The 19,951-nt window shown below is 39.1% G+C and overlaps 1 protein-coding gene across 2 annotated transcripts in view; it reads left to right on the top strand.

The window, feature by feature from the left end:
- ttyh2 (tweety family member 2) overlaps window positions 1-19,951 on the top strand; it is a 138,886-nt gene that overhangs the window by 47,583 nt on the left and 71,352 nt on the right. For both annotated transcript variants that reach the window (XM_043714741.1, XM_043714740.1), the window contains exon 3: window positions 5,724-5,835. In XM_043714741.1, coding sequence (XP_043570676.1) covers window positions 5,724-5,835 — 112 coding nt within the window. The remainder of the gene's footprint in view (window positions 1-5,723; window positions 5,836-19,951) is intronic.

Raw genomic sequence — 19,951 nt, 5'->3', positions numbered from 1 at the left:
CACTCAGTCAATTCTGGATTCAATTAGCCAATCATCTTTGGATCCCAGTTATTCCCTCTTCATGAATTCTTTGATCATGCTTTTGTTATTTTTATATTCCATTCAATCTTCTGACTTGCCATCGTCTTCACATAATTATTTGCTTTCCTTTCATTTTTGATGTATTTTTTAACTGTTTCAGTTAACCATGGATGGTGGGGCCATCCATTGGAATTTTGTTTACTCTTTGGAATTCATTTATTCTGTACATTTTGAAATATCTCCTTAAATGTCTGCCACCACATCATTACTGACGTATCCTTCAGCCTAATCTGCCAATTCACTTCAGACAGTTTTGTTTTCATGCCTTCCAAATTGCTCTTATTTACATTGTAAACAAAAAATCTAAATGAGAAATTTAATCTGGTTTTGGTTGCTGCATCCCAGTGGCACCTTCACTGTGAGATTACTAATTAATCCTATCTCATTGCATAATACTGGTTTAGTAAAGCGTGCTCTTTAATGAGTAGAATTGAGTGGAAAATAGTAGACTTATAGAATAGAATCATAGAATCCCTACAGTATGCAGGCCATTCGGCCCATTGAATTCACACTGACCATCTGAAGAGGATCCCATCTGTACACAGCCCTCCCTGTAACTCTACATTTCCCATGGCCAATCCACCTAACCTGCGCATCTTTGGGCTGTGGGAGGAAACTGGAGCCTACAGAGGACCTCTATGTAGACACGGGGAGAAAGTATGAACTCCATGTAGACAAGAGCTGGTCTTGAAATAAACAGGAAACTAGCAACATAGACACTGAATTGGCTGATAGATAGGAAACAAAGTGTAAAATTAGATATATACTTTGTGAACTTGGAGAAGCTTTGTCGTGGGGTTCCTTGAAGGGCAGTTTTGGGACCTGTAGTGATTGTAATGAGTTCCTTGATTGGGGCTGTTAATCTGGTCCAATCAGGGAGCTCTGGCTGACAGATAAAATCAAGAGTATCAGAGGTTTTGTTCACTCTGAGATCTGACTCTGAGGAAGCCATAACAGTGTCAAGGACTCAATGCATGTAACTAAATGATGACTTCTTGACAGGATGCTGGCCTCTGTGGGTTATTTCAGAACCCATATTTCTTCCTGCTCTACATTAATGACATGGATCATAGAATTCTGACAGTGTGGAAGCATTTGGCCCATCGAGTCCACAATAGCCCTTCAAAGAGCATCCCTGCAACTCTGCATTTCCCATGGCCAATCCACCTCGCCTACACATCCCTGGACTGTAGATGAAAACCGGAATACTCAGAGGGATCCCACACAGACATTAGGAGTTTGTGCAAACTTCACACAGCCAGTCGCCTGAGGTTGGAATTGAACCCAAGTCCCTGGGATGGTAGTGCTAACCACTGAGCCACCATGCCACTCATCTTAATGTGCAGGGAAAATTTGCAAGTTTATGGATTTACAAAACTTGTAAACTGAGAGGAAGACAATATAAAACTAGAATGGACATTGATATTTGATGGAGTGGACAAACAGATGGCAGATGAAGGTCAACAAGAAAAATGTGAAGTGGTGTGTTTTGATAGAAAAAGAATATGAAGAGACAGTATAAAACAAAATGCAACTTTAAACGGTGTACAGGAGAATAAGTTCCTAAAAGTGGCATCACAGGTGGAATGAGCGGTTAAAAAATGTGTATATTATCCTCAGCTTTAATAATAGGCGCATAGAGTACATGATCAAGGAAGCTATGCTGTTCAACACACTTTGTTAGATGTCAGCAGGTGCATTGCTGACAGATCAAGCAGTCTCTGGCAAAAACTTTACCTCCTTTCATCTTGCAGTGGATTGTAGCATTGATTAATGGGAATTCTCAGGGTGGAGCTGCAGTGATGGCATTGCTGATGACCTCAGTGATGGTATCCATCTAGGCAGTAAATCATGTTAAGCTATTCTTGCAGATAACCAATTGTGAAATGAAAAGCACTAAAATAAAATCACTTTGCAAACATTTACATATTGCAAAATAAAGATTCGGACAAAACACACTGGATGAAATTGGAAGCTGAAATCGGAAAAGTCATTTTGTTTTTTAAAATTTGTTTTAGAAAATCTAATAGCTTTTCTTTGATGACCTTAACAATTTACATCAAATATAGTCTTTTTCAGCCTTGGTTATTATTCAGATCACGGTTTAAATACTCCATTACATGGGATTTTTAAAATTGGCTAATCGATAGTAATGTAAAAGCAGAAAGTGGGATGTTCTTAACATATCAACTATTTCAATGATTATTGCCCCCAGGTTTGGTGTTCACAGCACCAGAGCACAGTGATAGGCTGTAACTTCAGAATTTCTACATTTACCTGCACTTGTTGTGATCAATTTCAGACAGGTGATGGTTTCATAGAATCATACAGCATGGAAACAGACCTTTCAGTCCAACCAGTCCATGCCAAACATAATCCCAAACTAAACTAATCCCACTTGCCTGCCCCAGCCCATATCCCTCCAAACCATTCCTATTTATGGACTTATCTAAGCATCTTTTAAACATTGTAACTGCGCCCACATCCACCACTTTCTCAGGAAGTTCATTCCACTCTTGAACCACCCTCTGTGTAAAAAAAATCTGCCTCTCATTTTTTTTTTAATCTCTCTCCTCTCAACTTAAAAATGGGTCACCTTGGCTTGAAATCACCCATTTTATGGAAAAGACACTTGCCATTAACCCTATCCATGCCCTTCATGATTTTATAAACCTCTATAAGGTCACCCCTCAACCTCCTGAGCTGCGGTGAAAAAAGTCACAGCCTATCCAGCCTTTCTTTATAAATCAAATCTTCCATACCTGGCAACATCCTGGTCATAAATGTTTTCTGAACTCCCTCCAGTTTATAATCTCTGCTCAGAACTTAACACCTGACGTCCAGGTATCATTTTTGTAAACCAACTTTGTACTCTCTCTTTGTACGGCAACTTGATAATCACACACTTGCTTGAAATGAATTTCATCTAACACAGTTTCACCCATTCACGCGGTCTATCAATACCCCTTTATAATATTTGTGCTATTATGTGCAAAACTTTGTATCTAACCTTGTGCAGTATCTCTCCTGGGAGTGTTCTGATGGTAGACACTTAGAAGTTGGGTACCCGAATCCCTTTGAAGTCCAGATGATTATGCAGAATCTCTGAAAATCAGTCATTGAATAAGGCACATGAAGAGATGCAAACAAGGGTGGCATATGCATGCTATAACAGGGATCTGGAATTATAAATGAACTAGTTAATTTTTTTAAAAATGTTGGTTGACAAATGACAGATGAAATTTATCTTGCAAGTGTTCATAAACTTTGAAAGTTTAATTCCACACTAAAGTGGGAAAGATTGATTTGTGTGGCCTCAGGCTTCATTTATTAAAGGAGATTAAGAGCATTTGGTAAAAGATTCCTTTTTGATTAAATTTCTCCATCACTAATCCCAACAACATTAGCTTGGTCTGTACCAGCAGAAATGTACAAACTGGTTCTCTGTGACGCATATTTAAATATTAGGTAATTCCACCAGAATTTCCAATATTTTGAGTTAATTTCAATAAATCTCATCAGATCTTTTACAGCAATTCTTTGTTTTTTGAATTTGAACTTCAGTGAGAAAAAGCATAACCAATATACCTGAAAGGCTGTGTAGACAACTTTTTAAAAAACATCATTCATTTTTTTTTGCGCAGGTGGAAACTTTGAACATTAATTTAATAAAATTGAATTAAAATTTATATTTGCATATCTGTACTTTTTTCTGGCTCTGTGACATCCATATATACCAATCATCCAATTCAAAATTCTCATGCCCATCTTCAAATCCCTTCATCATCTTTACTCATAATCTTATCCATCCTCCTTTTGACCTTGCATTGCAGCCAGAAATGTGTGCCTCCTTGACTTCTAAGCTGCTTCGGATTTAATTGTTTTTGAAAGCTACAACTTGTTCTCAGTGCATAGAAACAAGATGGATTTACAGTTATAACCCCAGCTGATGGTAATTCTGTACATGTCAAATAGGGGTCAGTTAATTCAGTCGGCCGGACACTTGGTTTTTGATGCAATAATGTCACATCATGGGTTCAATTCCTACACTGAATGAAGTTACCATAAAGGACCCTACTTCTTAACATCTCTTCTTGCCTGAAGCATGGTGACCCTCAGGTTAAATCACCACTGGTCATCTCTCTTAAATTAGAGAGCAGCCCTATGATCCAGTATGACTATGATGACTTGTCTTATAAATCAGATCTCAGAATTAAATCTGGCTTGATGGATCCTTTTTTTAAGCACCACAGCTCTAATGTGGCGGGCAGTCACTGAAACATAGTCACATGAGGCTGAAGAGTATCTTTACTAACAAGAACAGAAGCTTATATACAAAATATGAAAGTAAACAAATCAAGCTATCGAGAAATAGAAGACAGTTGGCAAGATCTTAAATCACACAGGCAGCAAATCTTTCATTATATTTCCAAATACCATCAATTTGTAGAAATTCTAATCCAAAAAAAAGCTCTATGTCAAATGTTTAATTTCAAATTAACTGATTGTCAAAGTTTCTGTCCAATAAACTGTAGTGTCCTCATACATCAATATTTACCAAACTCAGAGCTTAGTTTTTCTCAGCTTTCAACAACATGCAGCTTTCTAATCAAACAATCCAGATGTGGAAGTTGCACAAACTAAACTTTTCTACTGAGATAATTTATTCTCTTGACTGCTCTGAAAAGACTTTCCAGCAGACGAACTATACTTGCTCTGATCCCAGTCAGGTCTGTTGTGAACTACCATTAAAAACTTCCAATGTCTAGATTTTTGAAACCAAAAATCAATCCTTGATTATTCTAAATTGAAAACAACAGATGGGCCTTCAATGTTCATTCCACCTGTTGCAAACCATGCCAGTATACTGTAATCAATTTTCTGTTAACACTCCAGGGATTCCCTGCTCTCGAGCCTGTGCCGGATTAGTTCACCATTGGGGAAAGATCATCTGACCTAGTTTTTTTTAAAATGCATTCACAAAAGTAACCATATACTACCATTTTGAAACCCAAGTCTTAAAAATCATGTTAATATTTACACCTTTTATTACATTATTTTCTTGCATGTTGCTACAACAGGTGAATGTCCCTATCTGGAATATTTTGTGCTGTTTGGTGAACATGTTATATGTTGCTGCACAAATGTATAAATTCTTATTAACAAAAGGCAAAATATTGCAGTTGGAAATCTACAAAGTAACTTAAAAAGCTGGAAATATTCAACAATCCAGGTTGCGTCTCTGAGAGAGATCTGTTCAAGATCTGAATCTCTGTGTAGCAACAATTGCCCTTTGTATTTGTGAATATATAAAGAGCTAATATTGAAATACATTAATGATTCACAGTGTGAAAAGATATGCCATCTGTATACAATGTATGATATAACAATTGTAGGTTTTCAGGGCAAGAACATCATAATGTTGCACCATTGACAAAGGATTACATACGCTAATAACTATGAGAGTTTCGTGACCTGAAGTAAATTAAATGACTTGATGCCATCTGAACGTTTCACTGTATTACTGACTTTCCATTTCATTTCTTTCTTCCATCTGGTACTTTCTTTCAGTATTGTTGAGTAATGTGTAAATGACCCATCATATTGATTTTTTTTCAGAGAAGTTTATTTTTCTTTTACAGTGCTGCTGTTGGGGTTGGCTTCTATGGAAACAGTGAAACAAATGATGGCGTCTACCAACTTACCTACTCCATCTACAATGCTAATCACACTCTTGTTGGAGTTGATAGTTTGGTAAGGCAACTAATTTTTACATCTACCAAATAATTATTTAGTTTGTCAATATTCTTTCATGGAACATTAAAATGCAGTAACTTAAATGTATTTTTTCTCCATTATTTTTTGAATGCTGTTATGGTCTTGCACAATAAATTAGAATGAGGTTTTTTTATACATGTACAGTTCGTAATGTGATTTCTATAACCCCAAACTCAACAGGTATGGGGTTCTTGTGCTTACATTAATATTAACCAAACCAGTTGTATATTGCAAGTTAATATATTTAATAATTCATTACAAAAAGGTATTATGCCACAGAACTATTGAACAGCGGGTACTCCGGTTTCCTCCCACAGTCCAAAAATGTGCAGGTCAGGTGACTTGGCCATGCTAAATTGCCTGCAGTGTTAGGTGCATTAGTCAGAGGGAAATGGGTCTGGGTGGGTTGCTCTTCGGAGGGCCGGTGTGGACTTGTTGGGCCGAAGGGCCTGTTTCCACACTGTAGGGAATCTAACCTAATCTACTTGTATTTAAGATTCGAAATAGGCTATGTTCAGGGAAGGATAGACCAGTTGCCTTAACATTGTAAGCAGAGAAAATTATGGAATCCATACTACAGGAGAAAGTAGGAAACCATTTGGAAACCAAAAATACCGTAATAAACAGTGAATACAGATTTCAAATCAGGAAGTATTGCTTGACCAACTTCATCGAATTCTTTGAAGAGCAAATTAAGACAGTGAATGTGAATAGTGAAATTGATATATCTGGATTTCTATGAGTCTTTTGATAAGATACCATATATGAGCTAATGAATGATGTCACAAACCAAGTGAAGAATAAGTACAGACTAGATTCCTGACTGGCTGTATGACAAAAAGCAGAGACCAGGAGATAGCTTTGCAGTAAGTTAGAAGTGGGATTTGGATATCACAAGGGGAAGTGCTAGGGCCGCTGTGGTTCACAGTTTATGTTAACAACTTAGATATTAGAATAAAAAGCACAATTTCTAAATTTTCGGATGGCATTACATTGAGGAGGATTGTCAGCACTGTGGACGATTACATCAAATTATGAAAAATATTAAGAAACTTATAAAATGTTGTGCCAATGAAGTCTAACATAGAGAAGTCTGATATTTTCCACTCTAGGAAAAATAAAGAACTAATGTTTTACTTATAGAGCCATAGAGTCATACAGCATAGTAACAGACCCTTTGGTCCAATTCATCTATGTCGACCAGACATCCTAATCTGACCTAGTCCCAATTGCCAGCACTTGGCCCATATCCCCCTAAACTCTTTCTATTCATATACGCAACCAGATGCCTTTTAAATGTTGTAATTGTACCAGCCTCCATCACTTCCTCTGACAGCTCATTCCATACAGGCACCACCCTCTGTGTCAAAAAAATACCCCTCAGGTCATCTAACTGTAAACCTATGCCCTCTAGTTTTCAACTCTCCCACCTTAGGAAAAAGATTTTGATTATTCACCATCTCCAATCCTTCATGATTTTATAAACCCCTATAAGATCAGCCCTAAGCCGTTGACGCTCCAGAGAAAACACCCGCAGCCTATCTAGCCTCTCCCTATACCTCAAACCTTCCAATCCTGGCAACATCCTTGTAAATGTTTTCTGTACCCTCTCAAGTTTAACAATATCCTTCCTACAGAATGACGATCAGAATTCCTTGGGGAATAAGAAATTGAACAAAGTAGAGAAACGAATGTGGATGTACAGAAAAAATTCACTAAAAGTTGTGGTAGAGGTGAATAAGTCCTGATGAAGGGTCCTGCCCAAAATGTCATCTCTCCTGCTCCTCTGCTGCTTGACCTGCAAGGCTTTTTCCAGTTCCACATTTTATTGACTCTGACATCCCAACATCTGCAGTCCTCACTATGTCCAAGTAGAGGTGAATAAGACTGAAATACAAACAGATGTAAAACAACCAAAGATGTAACTTTTCTCACTGAGCTGGAAGGTTTGTTTTCAGACATTTCATCATCATGTAGTTAACATCATCAGTGAGCCTCCGGATGAAGCACTGGTGGTATGATGCGTTTTTTATTTATGTGTTTAGGCTTCGGTGGGTTATCCAACCCCCACCCACCCCCACCCCCACCCCCACCCCCACCCCCCCCCCCCCTCACCACCACCACCACCACCACTCTCACTTGTATCTTTACATACAGATAAGGAAGGACACCACTTTGACTGGGACAACACATCCATCCTCAGACAAGCCAAACAGAGACATGTGCGAGAATTCCTGGAAGCATGGCATTCCAACTGTAATTGTATCAACAAACACATTGACTTGGATCCTATCACCACAGGAAATGTGGTGGGATAAATTCTAAAATCCTGAATGGATTGTATTATTTATGTTTAAATTTGTGACTTTCATTTGGTGGTGGCCCTTGCTCATAGCCAAGAGTAGTTGATGCACATTGAAATAATAGCAAACCAGATCACTGGTCTGCTGAATGATCTTAGATACTCAGGTGGCAGTAACATTTCTCATCCTACCAATGTCTGTCATGCATCTGGGTTTAATAGAACGACCAGCTTGTTAGCTTGATATCAACCCTAAAGGAGGTCTAAATTGTTTTGATTCCTATCTGATCATTGATGCTATCATTGCAGGATCATTTCTAACAGGGTAGGACAATTGGAAATATTCCTCTGAAGGTAATGTCGAACATACTGTCTACTGGCTAAAACATGCATGCTCGTTTCTATTTACTATTGTAATTTTTGTGTAGACTGATTAATCTAATAAATTAATAAATTTCAGTTTTCAGTGACTGAAAGGATCACATGACAAGATCTCAAGTTTTAAGACTTTGTCGACAACAAACAAACCACTCTTCAGGGGACAACCTACACTCTAAAGTACAGAACATTTTCTCCCATTTAATTTTTAAACTGAGTGAAAATCCATTGCTACAGTTATCTTCATGCTGTTGCTTAAGTAGATACTTTGTACTCTGGGAAACGGTCTAAAGTTATTCTTCATTCCCACTGGCCTGCATATTATCTTTTACAGTCAGACAATATCTAGACTTCGAACTGACTCTCAGTATGAGAGTTAAACTGGAGAATCCTTGTAGCTAACCCAAGCTTGGCAAATCTTCAGCCTCCTTCCACTCTCAAACTTAATCTTTCAATCTGAGTATGAGTTCTCATCTGCATACTGCATTTATTTTAGAGGTAGCATTTCCTCTACTTTGGTGCAGAACTGGTTGCGTCTGTATCTTGTGCTCTGCTTCTTTGATACTGCAGATTCACTTGTGTCTGAGAGTTTCAGGGACATCTTAGAAAACCTGACTTGGTATTCACGTCGATCTTCCCAAACGTCATCTCCATTTCAACATGAATTGCATGTGCCTTTGTATCCAGGTAGAAATGCTAGTGAGTTACCATCTAATCTCTAAACTCATTCTATCTTGGAATAAGAAAAGCTGTTTAAAAGTGTAATAGTTTATAAATCCTGACATTTTTAACATCTTTCTGAGAGATTTGGAGATTTAACGGTCATAACAACTGCTTATATCATTATCCACAATTCTGAACATGTTGCACTTTCTCAGTTAATCAACTTAGGCTTCCATTTACCGTTTGACACTTCTCCAGCTAGCAAATTTAGAACTGAGCTTAAAGCATTCCAGATTTCAAATTCTAGCGATGGAATGATGTGTTGTGAGACGGACATAGTATTTGGATGAAAGTGAGTTGTAGACTTTAAACTTTGTGATCTCACTTTGATTTTATCAGCATCTCTCTATTTTTGTGGGTTCAGGGACCATGTTTTTTTCCTTTTGCTCAACAATGGAAATTGTCAATCCTTTTGAATTTGGATCGCATGTACATCAATGAACCACCTCAGTTTATCTAATGAGAAATAGACCAATGTTGAGAAACCAGAAAGCTTGTGCATGACCATAAGATGAGAGGACATCACTGGTTTTCAAGTGGTTTGGCAGTTAAAGCTTCAGATGAGGAATCTTGGTTGAATTTACCGAGTTCAAAATGTTAGTGAAATTTGATGAGGGTAGGAGTGGTGGAACATCAATCCCAATATAGGCCTGGACATGACCTGAGGCATTCTGCTAATTTGGACAATATTTACATTGGGAAATGGATGCTGGAAAGCAGATTGTTGAAAATGTGATGAAAATGTTGATTTAAGACTCCAGCGGAGTGCAGTATTGGGGAAAAATAGGGACAGACGCAGGCTACACTGGGGACATAAATGAAAGGAACCTTTCTGTCAGATTAGGTTTGGCATAAGATCTGTGATTTGAACAATGTCATATGCTGGGATGGCAGACGGAGACTGAGTAAGCAAATGAATCAAGGCTGGACTCTGACAGATGTTTGTGGAAACTTGAAGAGAATGACTTAGATTTTGCCAATGTTTTGTTTCTCCAGTTATAATGTAAGACAGTCTGTTGTTACATGTGACAATAAATACAATTCAATATTATTAATATCCATATAAACAGCTGTCTACAGTTTTTATATTGTAGATACTGGGAGAGGTGAAGGACATGAAATCTCTGTCACAAATGCTCAAGTCTGTAATCTATGGGAATCTATTAGCCTAAACAAAAGGAACTAGCAGCAGGGATTATGTAACAGTTGGTTATATGTGGTAGATTTTTGCTGATGTAGAAGATGTGGCATATCACTGCTTAACTGTTAGACTGTCTGTGTGTGCAGAGTTGAGCTATATGTGGCAATTAGGGATTCAGCAAATATGTAGTTCGGAAAAATAATGTTGCATTCAGAGACAGAGCTTGAATTAATATCAATGGGCATATTAAATTGATTCTTAGGAATCCTTTGCTCTATAGACGGTTAATTCACATTTTAAATTGGTGTTACGTACTGTGTGTATTTTAAGCCTCGAGTCAGACCATTGCAGTCAGCATCTGGAGGAAAATAATTCACTCGGGAATTCAAGAAATGAAACAAGAATATAGTTGGGACCCTGCCCGACCATTTAAAATCTCCTGCTTGGTTTTTACCCCATCCCTCCGTCTCACCATCACCACCAGCAGTTCAAAATCCCTCTCTATTTTTAGAACTTCCATCTTACGATTGTGCAACCTATTAGTTCCGGTATCCTGAAGTAACAAAGAATGTTTTGTTCAATGTTTCTGGTCATATGTCTGACGATTTCCAGCACCCGCAGTTCTTTCAGTTTTTTTGCCTTAAATTGTTTTGAAGAAACAGCAAATATGTTCAGTTTTAGAGATTATTGTTGCTGTTTTTATTTGTTAGGAGAGAAACGAATCTGATATGAGGAAGGAGATGAGCTTCATTTTAATCTTAAAAATTCTCTTGTGGGATGTGGGCATCACTGGCTGGTCAGCATTTATTGCCCATCCCAGCTGCCCAGGAGAAGGTGGTGGTGAACTGCCTTCTTAAACAGTTACAGTCTGTGTGCTGTGGCTGCACCCACAATGCTCTTGGGGAGGGAATTCCAGGATTTTGACCCAATGTTAGTGAAGGAACAACAATATATTTCCAAGTCAGGATGATGAGTGGCTTGAAGGGGAACTTGTAGGTGGTGGTTTTCCCATGTATCTGCTGGCTTCGTTCTTCTCAATGGAAATGGTTGTGGGTTTGGAAGCTGCTGTTGAAGGATCTTGAATGAATTTCTGCAGTGCATCTTGTACTGAATTAAATTTATTGTCATGTGTAACAAGGCACAGGGAAAAGCTTTGTCTTGTGTGCAATACAGGCAGATCACTTAATTAGTAACATAGATAAGTAAATAATAGGTAAACAGCGCAAAACCAAAAACACCAGGTACAGGTAAATATTAAGAGTTTGTGAATCCATTCAGTAAACTAACAACAGTAGGGTAGAAACTGTTTCAGAACCGGCTGGTGCATGTGTTCAGGCTTCTGTACCTTCTCCCCGATGGTCGAGGTTGTAGAAAAATATTGCCAGGGGATAATGCTGGCGGCCTTTCCTTGACAGCGGGGCCAATAGGTGGATTCTATTAATGGGGGTTGGCCTTTGTGATTGGCTGGTCTGAGTTCACCACTCTGTGTGTCACCGTCTACGATCTTGAATGGTACAGTTGTCATACCAGGTAGTGATATGTCCAGACAAAATGCTCTTGATGGCGCATCTATAAAAGTTGGCAAGTGTATTCTTCATCATGCCAAATTTCCTCAGCTGCCTGAGGAAGAAGAGAGGTTATTGGACCTTTGTAACCAATGCATCCAAATGAAGACTCCAAGAAAGCTTGTTGTGGATGACCACTCCCAGGAGCTTGACACTCTCCACTCTTTCCACCTTTGTGCTGTTGTGTAGGGGGGCATGAGTAACATCCTGCTGAAGGTCAATAATGAGTTCCTTGGTTTTGCTGGCATTGAGAACTAGGTTGTTCTCAGTGCACTATTTTTCCATGTCTTCCACCTCCCGCTTGTAGTCTGTTTCGTCACCATCTGAGATTTGACCGACTATGGTGGTGTCATCAGCGAACTTGTAAATGGCATTAGTCTGGTATTTGGCGACGCAGTCACAGGTATATAGTGAGTCCAGTAGGGGCCTGAGTACACACCCCTGGGGGGCTCCAGTGTTAAGTATTAGTGAGGATGAAATATTGTCCCCAATGTTGAAGGCTGAACTGTAGTCAATGAGTAGGATTCTTACATAGCTGTTCTTGGTGTCAAGATGTTCTATGGAGGAGTGAAGGGCAATTGATATGGCATCTGACGTGGATCTGTTGGTCCGGTAGGCAAATTGGGGTGGGTCAAGAGTAGTGGGGAGACTGAAGATGATTAATGCCTTATCCAGCCTTTCAAAGCACCTCATGACCACCGAAGCTGGGGCCATTGGGTGGTAGTCATTGAGACATGCTGCATGAGCCTTCTTAGGCACAGGGATGATGTTGGCCCTCTTGAAGATTATATAAGCTGCTGCACCTGAGTGTTGGTGGTGGAAAGAGTAGATGCTTGTGGATGTGGTGCCAACCAAGCAGGCTGCTTTGTCTTAGATGGTGCCAAGCTTCTTGAGTTGGAGCTGCATTCATCCAGGCAAGGGGTAAGTATTCCAGCACAGTCCTGACTTGTGCCTTGTAGATGGTGGAAGGTTTTGGAGAGTCAAGAGGTGAGTTACTTGCTGAAGTATTCTGAACCTCTGACTTGCTCTGTAGCCACCATACTTATATAGTGAGTCCAGTTGAGTTTCTGGTAAATGATAACCCCTAAGATGTTGATCACAGTGGATTCTGTGGTGGTAACGTTATTGGATATCAACAAGCTATGGTTAGATTGTCTCTTATGGAGATCGCCATGACCTGACATTTGTGTGGGGCAAATATTACTTCTGACTAGTCAGCCCAAGCCTGCGATTGTCTGGATCTTGTTGCATAGACTGCTTCATTATCTGAGGAGTCACAAATGGTGCCTTCACCATTGTGGAGGCATTGTACAATCGTCGGCAAATGTCCCCACTTCTGATCTTATAATGGAGGAAAGGTCATTGATGAAGCAGCTGAAGATGGTTTGGCCTAGGACACTACCCTGAGGAACAGAGATGTCCTTGAAATGAGATAATTGACCTCCAAGAACCACGACCATCTTCCTTTGTGCCAGATATAACTCTAAGCAGCAGAGTTTGTCCCCTGATTCCCATTGCTTCTAGTTTTTCTAGGGGTCCTTGATACAGTTGGTTGAATACAACTTTGATGTGAAGGGCATTCATTCTCACCACACCTGTGGAATTCAGCTCTTTCATCAATGTTTGAACCAAAGCTATAATAAAATCAGGAACTGAGTTACCCTGATTGTGTGACACTGAGCAGGTTATCGCGAAGCAGATGCTTATAGATTGCACTGTTGATGACACCTTCCATCTTTTTATTAATGATTGAGCATAGACTGATGGGGTATTTTAATTGACCAGGCTGGATTGTCCTGATTTTTGTGTACAAGGGCATATCTGGGCAACTTTCTACATTGGCAGGTAGGTGCCAGGGTTGAAACTGGGGGTGCAACAAGTTATGGAGCACAAGTCTTTGGTACTATTGCCAGAATGTTGTCAGGGCCCATAGATTTTGCAGTATCTAGTTCCTCTAAATGTTTCTGTATTAGCTGTTATGTGTCTATTATTGCCTGCTTTAAAAAGTCCAAGCAAGAGTTTGAACTGGTTTTGTTAGATAGAGGATTTACATTTTCAAATCAGGTACCAAGATAAACTCGTCATGCACTCTGAAGAAAAGTTCAAATTGTGAACCCAAATAGATATAATAAATTCCCTTCAGAATTGTAATACAGGTAATTCCTGGCTTCAAAAATAAGGCTATACCGAGGAATAGAGTAGATTGTGCTGGAACATCATCAGCCATTTTGGATGGAAAAGTAGGTAGGTACAAGGTAGGAGCAGAAATAGACCAATAGACCCATCAAGATTGATTCACAATTCAATAAGGTCATAGCTGATCTGTGTTTTGAATTCCACATTGCCATCTACCCTTATAATCCTTGATTTCCGTGCCTAACAAAAATGTCTACCTTTAAAAATATTTAATAACCCTCCCTCAATCACCTTTTGAGGCAGAGAATTCCAAAGTCTGTCCTCTGATAGAAAGAAAATCTCCTCATCTCTATCCTAAAAAATTTGATGCGAAATAAAAAAAACAGTGTCTCCTCGTTCTGACTGATCCACAAGAGTAAATCTCCTTTCCAGATCCACCTTGTCAAGACCTTTTAGGATCTTACACATCAAACAAACCACACACCCCAACCTACCTTCATGTCATCTGTAAGTATAGCTGCCATGCCTTCACTTCTGTCACCATAAGTAATTGATAGCAATTTACAAAGCTCAGACCCCAACAGATTCCTGCGGGTCTCCATGCATCACATCCTGCCAATCAGCCAAGGACCCATTTATGGTTACTCTCTGTTTTCTGCCTGTCAGCCAATCCTCTATCCATGCTAGTTTTTTTTATCACCTATACCATGAGCTTTTATTTTACCTAATAACCTTTGATATGGCATATTATGAAATGCCTCTGAAAATCCAAATACTGTACATCAATGAACTCTCCTTTATGTGCAGTACATGTTACTCCTCTGACAATGCCAATAAATTTAATTAAACATGATTTTCCTTTCACAAAACCATTGCCAACTCTTCCCAATTATTGTGCACTTTTCTAAGTGTCCAACTGTAACTTTCTTAATGACCAACTCTAAAACCTTCCCTATAACAGATGTCACGCTAACTGGCTTGTTAAATTCTGTCATATTGTCACTGCTGCTACATGGTGGTGCCTTAACTTTAAAAGCATTCATTAATCCTGTTACATTGCACAATGCCAAGTCTAATATAAACTACTGTCTGTTTTTTTCCTGGTTATTGCTCTAAGAAATTATCTTAAATGCATGCCATGAATTCCTCTTCAAGGCTGCTACTGTCAATCTAATTTTCCGATGTGTATGTAGACTCATGATTATTGCTATCCTTTCATCACAAGCACCTCGTTTTTATTGTTACATAACACAAACAGAAATTCCTCGAGAAACTCAGCAGGCCTATCAGCATCTGTGGAAAGAAAGCAGAGTCAACATTTCAAGGCTAGTGACCCTTCTTCAGACTTCGAAACTCTGTCCTGAAGAAGTGTCATTGAACCCAAAATGTTAACTCTGCCTTGATTCCACAGATACTGCCACAACTGCTGACTTTCTCCAGCTATTTTTGTTTGTGTTTCACATTTCCAGCATCTGCAGTTGTTTGTTTTTTGTTTTTTCTTATATACTTTGTTTTACATTGTTGTTACTCTTAGAGCGCCTAAAGAACACTCTGTCTAATGACTTCCTTCCCTGCCTATTTTTCAAGTTATCCTAACTGGTGCTACATCCTGATTTTTTAAACCAGAGTCACAGGGATGTACAGCACGGAAACAGACCCTTTGGTCCAAATCGTCCATGCCAACCAGATATCCTAAGTTAATCTAGTCGCATTTGCCAACACTTGGCCTATCTGCCTCTAAACCCTTCCTATTCATATACCCATCCAGATGCTTTTTAAATGCTGTAATTGCACCAGCCTCCACCACTTCCTCTGACAGCTCTTACCATACATGCACCACCCTCTGCCTGAAAAAGTTGCCCCTTAGGTCCCTTTTATATCTTTCCCTTCTCATCATTCTTGATTAACAGTGCCGCACCGCCACCTTTGCTGAGCTTCCCAATTTTCTTGAATGTCATATGCACCCAATATTAAGGATGGGCTTCTTGTAATCCTGCCACTATGTCTCCACTATGCTCATCAGATCACAATAATCTTCCTCAATGTGTGCTGTCTGTTTATTTACTTTGCTATGTATGCTATACACATTCAGACACAGAGCCTTCAGTTTTGCGTTTTTGTTAGCTTTGGTCTGAAGTATCCTCCATTGCTAATGTCAAACTAGTGCTCTCCTTGTCACATAAGATTTTTTGCACTGATCTGTGCTATATAAGACAGCAAATTATAACATTTAAACACAAGATGTTCCATTACTGAGTATAATTAATTCTGTCTTGTAGTAAGAGTGGGACACTCTGGATGTGTTACATTAGGTCACTAAAAATGTTTCAAATGTCACTGAAAAGCAGTTAAGCAGTTTTCATTTAAGTCAGTAAGAGAGAGGGAATCAGAAAAGGTGACTTCATGTTGTTAAAGTGCTGCTGTTAGCTGGCTCCATGCAGTGAAGACCAAGGACTGGAGAGCTCTTTTAGGCCTCAGAGAGATGGAATATAGCCTTCTGAGGCTCTGAGAAATGCAGTCCTGTGAAATACTATTGAATAGCTGGAAGGTATGCAGTTGGCGACATGGCCCTAGGAGCTTGGTCTCCAACACGTAAATCGTGATCAACTGGTTGATCGCAGAGTCTTGAACAATTGATCTCACTGACCATCCATATTCTGTTGCCACATGCACACCAATGTACATGTTGCTGCATGACTTGTACTTCCAGGAGTCATATTGCTTGTTCCATTGTGTTTCTGTTAGGTCCATATGGACAGTCACGGCAGGGTAAAGTAAGTTTTATTTTGGCAATGCGAAGAAATGAATAAGGAATCTATTAGTTTCTGTGAAACCAGAGAGTTACAGCCCTAGAAACAGCTCAGCCACAGCTACTCCCTTGCCTGTTCTCTATCGTACTGCAGTTTTCTTTCTTCAGCTGCTTATCTAATGGGTCTGTGCAGGGTAAATAAAAACTAAGGAGAACACTGCTGCACCCTACATCCAGAATGCAAGCTACATAAACTGACCAGGAACCCGGGAAAGAAATGTGACCGGAGACGTGAGCTCCTATGCCTCCACATTTGAAAGCAACCAGTAACGTTCTGAATGTTCCAGAACCATGAATCCGGAAGTCGGCTTGCTGTGTGATCAATAGCAGAGAGACCTCGTGACCCACAAGGTCAAGCAATATTGATGAACAAGGAACCTGTACCATCTAAAAAGAAATCCAATAACGTACAACTTCCACAGGAATTGGCAAATCAATTTCTGTTCACAACTATAAAAGAGAGCATTTGCCTTGTATGTTACCAAAGAATATGAATAAGTTTAAAGGGAGTTTTGCAATGACACCACACAAAGATTCAGAGTAAATTCAAGGATAATTTTCCCTTGAACAGCATGCCTCAGACTAAGCTGACAAACTGAAGGCTGTTTAGAAAGCTCAAGTTTTTTTTCTAAATTAACCTGCCTCATTTGGTGTTCGCCATCTTCTGGTAAAACACAAGATACCATTCAAGATGGTAAAATAATTTAAGAAGCAATGACTCTGATCACTGACCCTTTACTCAAAGATTTTAAGAATAAAGAAGAAATATTAATGGCAATCCAGATCATGTCACTTGGTGTTTCCACTGCAGCACAATGAGTGGAATCTTTGTCTGAAGATGTTTTTCAACAACTATAGCAGGACCTGAAGGACTGAGAATGTTTCACATGTGCAGTTCAATGAATTCATTGACATGGCTGACACAGCCCAGCTGATTATACTTGTGCACCTAACTTTTAAGAACATAACACCTAGAGATGGTCTTCTCACTGTTTTACCCCTCAAAGAGAGAACAGGGAGTGAGGATATCTACAATGAAATCAAAAACAATGTGCTTAAGGAAAACACTTCATTCTAGAAACTGGCTTTTCCATCACAATCTTTGGTTATGTTTGGTGCATTGTGTAGGAATGATCCTGGTTTCACCTCTGTTGTCAAAGAGAACTTTGTGGAATTGATGTGGAGATAATTATATTGTACAATGATACGGAGCTGAAGTTAGATCAAGAGACTCAAAAACAGAGAAAAATACCCACTCATATTGTCCTGTGTTTTTAAAGTCAAAGCTTACTTTGACTTCACATAATCCTGTGAGTCAGCATTCTCCCAAATTAAGATAATCAAGTCCAAGTATAGCACCCGTCTCACAGATGCCAATTTAATGGACTCCATGCGACTAGCAGAATTAAACTACAACCCCAGACCTCTAGGCACTGACGGATAATGTGTCTTCACAGATGTCATATTGAGATTTAGTAAGTAGAGGTCCAATTGAATAATTATATAGATTTACTTGGTTTTAAATTTATATAGTACTAAAAATACACTGTTTATTCTCTATTTTCTCTGCAGTAGATTCTCATTAGCACTTTAGCACAGAATCACTTCTTGAATATAAGAAGGTTGGAGACCTAGAAACTGAAACCATGCACAGCTCAGTTGAATGATAAAATCAAGAAGACTCATAGAAATTTAGGGTCATCCAAGTCAGTGAAGCACACTGTTTGGTAAAAATGTTGAAGTTATTCCATTTTCAGAAATCCTGGGGATCTCAGTCTTGGAAGTAGTAGTTGAACCTCCTGGACAACTAGTTTTGGGGCAGTCCAAATCACAACAGCATTGAAGAGTTATCAATAGTAGATCTTCTGAAATTAAGATATGGAAGATTTGTGAAAGAGACAGATTTTGAATGAGACTTAGTGACCCAGAAAGCCACTATGATTTGAATAGGTGGTAGAGAAATCATTGGTCTTGACTGCACTTGCTATTGTTCCAAGCAATGTCTGTGTGTGAGCATGTGTGTGTGTTTGGGGGGGCGGAGCAGTGAAAGAGGAGTGATGGGTCAATGGTGTGGTTTGTCCATAGTTTGGCTTTTGCTTCGTGTTTACCTCACGTTGATTCTAGATGTTAGAATTTAAGTTAACTTTGCATTTGGAAATTATTTGATTATTCATAACTGGAAATTTGTAGCTTCATTCTCTTAGTACGTTTTTGGAATTTAAAACTTTGTCCACTTAAATAAAAAAACATTCCTAGTCCCCACTTAATTATAATGCAAATTTAATAGTCTCATCCAAAATGGTAAAAATAATTGATGCACTTGTCTGCGATCATAGCAATATGCAATTAAATTTCACTAATTTAAACTACCCAACTTTAATGCGCATATTCTAAAGCTATCCCTCAACTTCCTATATTTGAGAAATAATGTAATATTTTCTTTCTTTTTGGAGGAATAGTACCGTTAGCTGCTGTCCCTGAGTCTATGGTTGCAAATGCACAAGTATGTGCTGAAATATGTGATTGGGCTTTAGCACTTTAGCACAGAATCACTTCTTGAATATAAGAAGGTTGGGGACCTAGAAACTGTGTGCAGATAGTTGAGGGCAGATTAGTACTCCCAGGCTGAGTCAGTTCGAATTAGCACCATAAGGCAGGAGGTCATATGGCGTGTTGTAAGCATGCGAGCTCTCTGTAAGAACAACTCAGCTAGTTCCACTTCCTCTCCTCTCCCCCAGGCCTGACAAGTATTGTTTCATGTTCAGGTGCTTATCCAATTCTCTATTGAAAGTCACAATCGAAATCTGCTTCTGCCAATTCCATGGAGTGCGTACTAGATCCTAACCATTCCCCATGTAAAGAAAAGCTTTTCTCCTCTTGCATCCTATTTTTCTCCTATTGTGTGAGTTCCTTTGACAATCTGTGGTATTACTTTTGGATTCTCAACCCATTCTGAGTTTTGTGAGGCACAATAAATCTTTTTTGAATCTAACGCTAACCATTTCTGACTATTTCTTGCAACCTCAATGTGCACTAAT

The sequence above is a fragment of the Chiloscyllium plagiosum genome, chromosome 24 (genome assembly GCF_004010195.1).
Source record: "Chiloscyllium plagiosum isolate BGI_BamShark_2017 chromosome 24, ASM401019v2, whole genome shotgun sequence".
Classification (NCBI taxonomy): Eukaryota; Metazoa; Chordata; class Chondrichthyes; order Orectolobiformes; family Hemiscylliidae; genus Chiloscyllium; species Chiloscyllium plagiosum.
This window is presented reverse-complemented; position numbering and strand designations above follow the sequence as displayed.